The sequence below is a fragment of the Trachemys scripta genome, chromosome 15 (genome assembly GCF_013100865.1).
Source record: "Trachemys scripta elegans isolate TJP31775 chromosome 15, CAS_Tse_1.0, whole genome shotgun sequence".
In the NCBI taxonomy this organism is placed as follows: domain Eukaryota; kingdom Metazoa; phylum Chordata; order Testudines; family Emydidae; genus Trachemys; species Trachemys scripta.
The window spans coordinates 6127804-6138039 of NC_048312.1; the positions used below are offsets into that span (position 1 = coordinate 6127804).

At 42.8% G+C, this 10236-nt stretch overlaps 1 protein-coding gene across 1 annotated transcript in view; it reads right to left on the reverse strand.

Moving 5' to 3' along the window:
- Positions 1 to 10233, reverse strand: part of TCTN1 (tectonic family member 1) — an 18400-nt gene extending 8167 nt beyond the window's left edge. Inside the window, exons 1-5 of the mRNA XM_034790986.1 lie at positions 9905 to 10233; positions 5676 to 5796; positions 2489 to 2619; positions 1432 to 1601; positions 686 to 773 (exon numbers count right to left, since the gene is read on the reverse strand). Coding sequence (XP_034646877.1) covers positions 686 to 773; positions 1432 to 1601; positions 2489 to 2619; positions 5676 to 5796; positions 9905 to 10196 — 802 coding nt within the window. The 5' untranslated portion in view covers positions 10197 to 10233. The remainder of the gene's footprint in view (positions 1 to 685; positions 774 to 1431; positions 1602 to 2488; positions 2620 to 5675; positions 5797 to 9904) is intronic.
- Between the last annotated feature and the right edge of the window lie 3 nt (positions 10234 to 10236).

Sequence of the window (10236 nt, forward strand, 5' to 3'; positions counted from 1 at the left end):
TTCCTAAAAATAGAAATTTACAACAAAATCTACTATTAGACTTAGGTTTGCATTTAGGGCTCTCAGAAGCTTATCTTTCTTCCTTTAACTAGGGATTTCACAGTTTCTCTTACCCCATTATCTACCAGATGCCAATACTTTTATTTGTCATCTAGTATCTTTTGTAACATACACCATCTTGTATTTATCTCTGAAGCATTTTCGGATATTGTTGGTATGAAACATATAAATTCAGGGCCCAACTCTACAACTCTTACTTAGGCAAACAGAGCTTACTTGTGTGAGGAACTTCCTTGGCTTCAGTGGGGACTCCTTCCAAGAGTTGCAGGATTGGGCCTTGTTTCATGTAATTCCATCCCACCTTGCATTATCACCCTCACACTAATTCTATTGCATCCATAAGGCCAAAGGGGCTCAGTTTCAGAAACGGAAAAGCAACCCATTAATGGGACTCAGTGATTTATATATGTGACTCTGAATGGCTCTGTCTACATGGAACACAGTTTCCTGTCTATGACCAAAAGGAACTAAAATAGCTAAGTACTTTTTTTATAAATGAAACTTTACCCAGATTTGGACAGGTAAGTGTGCTAGTTCATTTGAATCATCTATAAATTGGAGTGGCAGGATAACAAAAGCACACACTAAAGAGACGATAAACAGGAATTAGAATGCATTCTCCAACCTGCAGGATTAGCATCAGAGCACTGAGAGGAGACCAGGGGAGCAGGCAATCTCAGAAATGCATCGGCCGTCTGTACAGGAACACCATACTGCCAAATAAAGGGGCAAACCCAAGCTTGCAGATTTTCAGTACGCAGAAAGATTAATAAAATATACAACAAATTTAACCAGAACTATTAACATTGTTTGCTACTACCATGGCTCCAATATACCAAACTTCTCCACCCACCAATATCTCAAGCCAAGATCATGTTACCATTGTAAATTGACTGCTAAATTAAAGATTTGCTACAATCACTGGAAATTCTCCAACTCATCTGCTGTTATAAAAATAAAACAAATCTTCTCAAAGACTACAAAGTCCATATTTTAAAAATTTGCACTGACAACTGGCTAGATAAACCCTACTTGCTCTATTTTAATAGTATCTTGCCATTTTCTTTTTTTCTTGCCAACAATAGCGAAAGTAGCATAAGGAAGCTGCATGTTTCCCAGATGTTAAAAATTCACTTTGATTTTGGAGAAGACTAAAGCCAAATGCTGCACGTTAGTCTTTTGCTCTGAAATGTTTATATTTAATGAAGGACTATAATGAAGTCTGTATTTTTCAGAAAAGTAACTTTAAGTTGATGCAAACAATGTTTATTCAATTATATTCGGAAAGATTAATTAGTGAGAAAGTGTTTTATGATCAAAGAAAGTACATTTAAAATATTGCAAATATAAAAAGAATCAGATTATTTTTACCTCATATCTAGCAGTTTCATTTGCATCAGAGGAATTCTGAGCATCTGATTCAGTATTCAAGAGAACATCAGATTCAGCACTGAAGGTAACACCTTCAAACTGTTTAAGCAAACTATCAAAATTTTGTGAAGTGGGCATTTCAGGAGGAATAAAGGACAGTGCTTGTTTATCTGTGAAAAAATATTTTATAAGTAAGAAAGTTTTAAATTAAAAGTTATAAAAATTGTGTTTAGTAGCATACATTTCCATTGTGGAGACAGGAACATACCCTTATAATTTAAAAATGGGAAGGAAAATACCAGAATAGAATGAATATTTCTCAAAGTTTTCTAGGAGGTATCAGCAGGTATCCATAATTTGGCCCCGATTCAAAAAAGCACTTAAGCATGTGCTTAAAATTAAATACAGAATAAAATACTTTCCTAAATTTGGGACCTTTTAGACCAAAGTCTCGGATTTGCTCATACATTCTGATACCAAGACATACCAATTAATGGATGGTGCTTAAATTACTATTTCACAGTCATGATGAGATGAAAAAATGACAGCATGAACTCTATTTCATTTATGTGAAAGCCCCCACAAAACTGACACTGGAAGAGCTGGAAAAAATTTCACCAGTTGCAGTCACAGCTGGAGCTAGTTAGTTCCCCCTGCAGAAAATATCGACTTTTCATCTAAAAATTTAACCAGTTTTCGTTTTCTGATGACAAATTTAAAATTTGAGAAAAGCAAACACTGTCTGCAATAATCTTCATTTAGTCAAAAGCCCAATTTCCCACTGAAAAAAGTTTTGATGGAAATCTTCAACCAGCCCTAATTAGATCTCAATCCCATTCTCTCTATAGAGAGGCTCTGTATGAGGGCAAAACTCCTTTGATAAACCTGTTAGTGTTTTGGCAGGGCAAGGAGTATGGCACCAGACCCCTCAGCATACAGGATAACCAGTCTTCTTGCAAGTTTGGTTACTTGCAGTTTGTGTCTTTATTTTTGCCATCCAAAGAGTTTTGAAGATGACAACATTGCATTGCTCAGCATCAGTTACAGATCTACTTACAGTTTGTAGCGTGAATGCAGAAAATACTTGGATTGTTCTGATCAACTAACTTAAATATCCTTTCAGGTGGATGTGCTGCAACATCGATTGAATATATAGCTGCTTCCTGACTGCAAAGCTGGCTGTCACCTCTGCAAACAAATATACAGATCCAACAAAGTCAATCTTGACAGTGTTATTTTAAAATCTTTATATGCATGTATTGTTGTAACAGAAGGAAGGCAACAGTGGGGCTGGATAACTGCAGTAAAGATTTGAAGATCATTTATGCACCCTTACAACATTTTATACTGTTTATCCCAGGGACAAACAACAGCAATTAGCCATCCTCCAATATCTTTCCTTCATGGATTTCAAAACAGAGGGATGTGATAATAGCCACAGTTCAAAGTATGACAGCATTTGATGACAATGATATAAAAGATGACAACTCAGATGGGATCCAGTTGGCTTCAGACACCACAATGGCAGATGTGTTAAAGCCTGGACATTCCGAAAGTGCTTTTATTCATACTAGAGAGAAGATAGGGGATGGGTCGGAACGAGGTTGAACGTAGAGAAAGCTGCAAGAGGATCAGGAGAAAATGAGGTGCATGGACTTGAGATAGCAGCAGAATCATATCACTCATCTTCATAAAAAGAATATAATGAACTGCTCACAACACATAGGAGACAAGGGATGAGAAACATCAAAGAGGGGAAATATTGAGTTAGTTTAGGATAGGTACAATGTGTTACCAGGATCCTCAATGAAGATTAACAAGAGAATTTGGTTTTGCAGCGGTATGGTCAATAGTGAGTGGTGTTTTCCATGCACATCAGTGGATGGTAGATGTCACACTCTGAAGAGTACTAATCCCCAGTACATTGGCTGGTGGACTTGAATATGAGATGGTGATTCCTCATGTGCTAGAGTGTGTGGATACTGCAGAGTGGTCAAAGCAGTGAAAGGACATTATCCAAATTAAAAGAAATTGCATATATAGAATTTATATAATCCTGAACCTACATTGCTTTTTTATTAAGTGATGATAGTTAGACATGACCCATTAGGTAGACAGTTGTAAACTATTTCATAAGGTGAACCACATCATGGACCGTATTCCTGCTCCCTCAGGATCCCACAAAGTACCTCCCCCCCATTCATAATTATAACACACCTGTAACAACTACAGCTATTGCTTATATGAATATTACCACCTTTAAAATGAGAAGTAAAAGTGAGATGTAAAATTTGTGGTCATTGACAATCCCTTGACATGTCACAGCTTGAGGGGAAAAAAAGTACAGCTTGATTTTATGCATTTCTAGTTGACAAGAATAAAATATTCATAGCAGAGAAGATTCAACTGTCATTCAAAAAGGCTTTGATTACACCTTTCGGATACAGATATAAAACACCTATACATGGGTGGCAATATGCATTGTGGCAAGAACAAAGAAATACCAGTCCCAGGAGGCTGAATGATTCAAATTTCAAAGCACTGAGAATAAACTCTGCTATTCAGATTGGGATAATTTATGCAGGAAGTGGGTTGAAGAGCTATGCTTATTGTTCTGAGAGGTCACATTGAGCTATTTTAAATTAAGACTCTAAAATGAGCTTTCTTAACTCCTGTTTGAGAGGCTGAAGCCAGTGCAAAGCTACATACTCAAACAGGTTGTAAACAGCAACAAAAAAGAAACAATAATCCAGCATTATATTACTATCATGTTATATTTTGATATTTTACTATGTTACTTTAGAAAGGCATAAGTTGCCAATGAGATGAAGAGATTCTATGCTTGCTCCTAAAAGAGAGAGCAGAGGAAAGCTCACATTATCTAACGATGGCCATGATGCTCTCACGTTCCTAGTTAACGTGACTAGGACTCCTTACAGCAAAGGGTTCCCAAACTAACACTGATGGACTACTGGTGGTCCATGGAAAGAGCCACCTGCTCACCTGGTGCTAACACTCCTAATTTCCAGCTTCTACATTGGATTGATAGGAAGCTGCAAATATTTTACTCTTTTTCTTAAAAACAATGCCCTTAATGTCACGATAAGGCATTGAGTCAGTATTGACACAGAGGGAAAGGTGTAACTTACATCACTCCCTGCAAAACCTGCATTTTCCTTCAAGATCTCCTATCTGAGCAACAGACAGACATGGCCTTGCTTAGTTTGACAGGTATGATGAGATTACAATCCAAGGCACAGCACAGTGAAATTAATGTAGAAGTTCAAACATCTGTTCCAAATAGCCACCCAGTGCTATAATGGATACTAAATTACCTTTGCATCTCCATGTCAAGATGTAGGCTGAAGTCATTCCTGAAGTATTAATAAGAATTTAAGTGCTGGCACTATTCTTGATGTCAAAACAATTAGAGGTTCAGCTCCATAGCCTTAAATATTCACATCCCACTCAAAAGTGATCTTTTACAAACGTACAGCTCCCTTTTTTACTCCAGAAACAGTTCAGTGTAAACAGACACATGTCCCAACAAGAGACCATTATCCACCTCCCTTGGGACTTCTCTTCAGCTGTAAAGAGATCTCACTAAAACTAACTCCAGGCTGTGATGGGGATATGCAAACCCCACATTGGACAGGAAGGGGTTCAAAAGCAGGCATAAACTGAAGCCTCCCTGCCCCACCACATCTGTGAGGCATTTCAGGCCTGGATGAAGAGCCTTAAAAAGAGGGAAGCCCAGCCCAGCCTGGGGAGAAGTGTAAATGAGGACAAAGACTCCTCCATGACCACAGCCAGTCTGAGCAGAAATGGGCATACCCTGAATGTCCATTTCCGAGCTCCTGTCAGTGATTTACTGGTGGGCTTTGAAGCCTTATACAGACGGCTGGAGGTCCCTTGTTTGAAGGCAGGCCTGCTGCTGTCTTTCATTAGTTTCTTTATGATAGTCCCAGAAAGGGAAGATTCCCATGGGACTCAGGTGAAGGCCTGAATCTCCCAGGCCCAGTAGACCTGTGCTGATGACTGCCTAGGTGCTGAGGACTGGATGGCGGGGGAATGCAGTGCCCTGTCACACGGCAAGGAGGTTCTGTGGGAAAACATGCTCACGACGCAGACCCTAGCCTGAATTCATTGAATTCAATAGGTATTTTGTTACTGAATTCAATGAGACTATGATGGGACTCTGCAACTTCAAGCTGGAAAACAAAAAATGTTATTTCTGAACTTACGTGACAATGTGAACTGAACATGTAGTAAAGAGACTGAAATCTGCGGCACTGCAGTCTGGGTCACAGCAGCAATTTACATCACACTGTGCCACCGAGAGGTCACAAACACACAACGTAGCAACTGGAAAGAAGAAGATTTAAAATAAAATTAGGAATGAATTTTAATGCATAACAAAACATTCTTTATATTTTGTTTTCACAGTGTCCTTCTTTAACTGCAGTTAAATGTTTGTATCTAAATCCTAAGGTATTGTTGTTTTTAAAACCATGAATTATTTAAGATACACATTTTCTCAAGCAGTGACCATATGATGAGCAATTAACAAAATCAAGGGCATACTAGAGACCTGATTCTGTATTCCTTAGGAATCCAAAACTCCTAGTGAAATCAACAGGAAGATGTCAAAAAATATGATTTCTATATATTGATATAGAAAAAGTCATATTAATAAATGTTGATCTATTTGTTTAGAGTCTAACATAAATATAAAACATTTTGTTATAACTCCCACACAATTCCAAGGCCAAGACATGCTCCAGGTACAGTAATATATTTTCAATATGAGTTGATTTTTTTCAAGATGTGCTCTTTCTTTCTTTCCTCCTGTTTCCATATAAGCTTTGCAGCTTTATCTTAAAAATTCTTCTAGTTTCAATTAACTCCCTATAGGCTGCACCTGGAGGAAAGCCAGAGCATGCTAAAGCCTAATTTGCTGATGAAGTCCAGCTTGGAGAGGAGCTGGGCTGGGCTTATAAAGCCAGGATGCTGGCAACAGAGAGTTTGGCTATAGCACTCCCTGACAGAAGGGAGGTGAGTTTGAGGCTATAGGGCAGGGGTTCTCAAACTGGGGGTTGGGAGCCCTCAGGGGGTCATGAGCTGTCAGCCTCCACCCCAAGCCCTACTTTGCCTCCAGCATTTATAATAGTGTTAAATAGATAAAAAATGTTTTTAGTTTATTGGGGAGGGGGGTTACACTCAGAGGCTTGCTATGTGAAAGGGGTCACCAGTACAAAAGTTTGAGAACCACTGCTACAGGGCTCTGCAGTTACTCCCTGTGAGGGAGGAGTTTGAGCTGGTACACAGCGGGGAGGACCAGATGATATAGGAAGAAGCAACAGCCTCTGAGTCAGAGACCTACAGTTTGCAGGTACAGGGTCTCTGGACTGGACCCTGGAACAGTGGGCAGGCCTATGTTCCCCTACTGGCCACAAGGGAAACGGCACAATCAGGGCAGTGCTGGATAAGCCTGCCTGAGACCAGTTATGCAGAAGGACTCTGGCACCTCGCTGGAAGGCTGAGTCATGAAGAGGAGGCAGCAGCTCCTGAAGCAAGAGAGGAGCCACAGCTGGCAAGAGCGTGGTGGAGACAGTGCAACCCCAGGAAGGGGTGTTAGCTGTACAGGGGCAATCCTCAGAATGGCCAGGAGGGGGTGCTATCTGTGGTGAGTAGTGCACCCTGTCACTTATCAATAAGATTAGTTGCTTTTTCTTTCAATTCCCATAATTTAGTGTTTCAATTAGGACAAAACCAAAACATTCTTTGGACTGTCACTTTTGGAAGTGAGGGATTTTGACTGACCATATGAAACTGTCAAGTCCAGTTAGTAGTAAAATGGGCATTCTTTGCACATCCATAGTCACTTTAACAGGATTTCAAGGTGTCTAATCATTTAAGCTTCAGAAGTAAGCAAGCAATACTAGTCTAATGTTAAAGGCAGAGAAAGCCAAGGCTTGAACAAGTCTCCAGAGAGTCAGTTGCAAAGCAAGGATTACAACTCAGTAGTGCTAGCAGCCAGGTCACTGCTCACTTTTTTTTTTTTTTTTGGTGCCATTTGCTCTTGTGAGTAAATATAGACTGGAGGAAGGCACTAGAGATTGAGTCTGAAACCTCTGGAATTTGGATCAGTGATGTATTCACCCATGGACTGGAAGGGTCAAAGCCTAGAACAACAGTAAGTGAGGGATAACAGCTGGCAGTCAGGAGACAGATGACTTTTTCATATCTTTCTATTTTTTTAATTTCCATTTGTAAATTTTAAATGTCATTATGGCCCACTGGATGCTCTCTGATCACCTAGACAGTGTCCAACATGCTCTCATTAATGCCTGAAGAGCTCTGTGTATGCTTGAAAGTCTGTCTCCCCCTCATCAACAGAAGTTGTCCAATAAGCTATTACCTCACCCACTGTCTCTCTCAAGTTCTAACAGCTGAATTTGGCACCAGGCTTCTGAATGGGCTATGTAAAACAGGGATTACTTTTGAGGGACTTTTTTAAATTCCTCTGACCTTCGGAAAGGAGTGCACAGGGGCAAACTTCTTAATCCCTCAAGTGATGTGGGGTGAGGATGGGACAGTAGCAGCTATCCAGAGAGACAAATCAGGAGTGAAATGCAAAACACTGTGACCAGTTGAAAGACATTGTCAGGAGGAGCCTCTCTCCGCATAAAATTATTTGTATGGTAGTAGTGTCTAGGAGCCTTAGTCATGGTCCTCAACCCCATCACGCTAAGTGCTGTACAAACACAAAACCAAACACAGCCACTTCTTCAAAGAGCTTTCAGTCTAAGGAAATCCTGAACCCCACCAAAACAACCCTTAGCCTTTAGGTGTATCAGGGGAAAAGCAAACCCTAAAATACATGTTTCCAGTTCCTCATAGGAAAGTGGTTTTTTTAGTTTTTTTTTCCTCTCTGTATGCAGCACCATAAATGTAAACAGAGCTTTACAGAACATGTAAAAATGGCAGGCTCCCGGACCTGGAGAATTTATAATGGAACCCTGAAAAGCAGGATGCAAGGCACAAAAGTGAAAGCAAAGGTGGTATAGGGGCCCTTGCTAACAAGCAGCCCTGGGGTGAAGCCTTCCCCAGAGAAGTGGGGCTTCACAGGAAGGATTTCCAGGATGAATAGGGGGCAACTGGCCAGCAAGTGGTTGTTCCAAGTAATAGGCAAGTATGGAAGAAGGCATGAAGCCAGAGGGGGAGAAGGAACTGAAGGGAGTAGTTAAGAGGCAAAAACCATTTAAAATTGATCTTTTAAATACACTCAGCAGCCCAGTGCTTTAATGGAGGAAGTGCCACCTGGGACTTCAGAGAATTATAAAAAGCAACAGAGGGTCCTGTGGCACCTTTGAGACTAACAGAAGTATTGGGAGCATAAGCTTTCATGGGTAAGAACCTCACTTCTTCAGATGCAAGTAATGGAAATCTCCAGAGGCAGGTATAAATCCGTATGGAGATAACTAGGTTAGTTCAATCAGGGAGGGTGAGGTGCTCTGCTAGCAGTTGAGGTGTGAACACCAAGGCCTGGTCCCCACTAAGCCTCCACTTCGGACTAAGGTACGCAAATTCGGCTACGTTAATAACGTAGCTGAATTCGAAATACCTTAGTCTGAACTTACTGCGGGTCCAGACGCGGCAGGGAGGCTCCTGCGTCGACGGCGAGCACTTCCGGGATCAATTATCGCGTCTAAACCAGATGCGATAAATCGATCCCAGAACATCGATTGCCTGCCGCCGGACCCTCCGGTAAGTGTAGACGTACCCCAAGGGAGGAGAAACTGCTTCTGTAGTTGGATAGCCATTCACAGTCTTTGTTTAATCCTGATCTGATGGTGTCAAATTTGCAAATGAACTGGAGCTCAGCAGTTTCTCTTTGGCGTCTGGTCCTGAAGTTTTTTTGCTATAAGATGGCTACCTTAACCTCTGCTATTGTGTGTCCAGGGAGGTTGAAGTGTTCTCCTACAGGTTTTTGTATATTGCCATTCCTGATATGACTTGTGTCCATTTATCCTCTTGCGTAGTGACTGTCCAGTTTGGCCAATGTACATAGCAGAGGGGCATTGCTGGCATATGATGGCATATATAACATTGGTGGATGTGCAGGTGAATGAGATATTATAGAGATAGAAGCTACAGGTGCTGGGAGCAGGGAGGATTTCCCCCCCCCCCCCCCCCCCCCCCCCTGCATCCGTCCCCCCCGCCTCCCCCAGTGCCCCCCCCCTTCCGATTTTTCCCATCACACCCCTCCCCTCTGCCCCATCCTTAGCCAGATCTCTTCTCCCCCCTCCATCGCTAGCCAGAGCCTCCAGCCCCTGCCCCATCGCTAGCCAGACCCCACCCTTCCCCTCCAGCCCTAGCCTGACCCAGCTCCCATCGCCCGATCCTCGCCCGTCCATCCCCTCCTCAGCCGGGTGCCGGCTCCCCCAGCCGCTCGCCGGGCGGTACCCACCGTCTGTGACTGGGGCCGGCCCGGGCCCGGCCCGAGCCTCCGGAGCCGCTGCCGCAGGGGAGGCGGCGGGCGGAGCGGGGGTCTCTGGCGGCGGCGACTCCGGGGCTGGGGAGGAGCCCACGCCGAGCCCGGGAGCGGCGGGGCGGACGGGAGTCTCTCGAACGGAGGCGGCGGTCGGGCCCGAGGCCTGCGGGGTGGCACTGGCGGCGCGGCTCTGCCCCGAGACCCCCTTAACGGCCGGCAGCGGCGGCAGCAGCAGGAGGATCCCGAGCCTCAGCGTCACTGCCGCCATCCCGGCTCGCTCGCGCCAGCGCCTCGGTAACCAAGGAGAC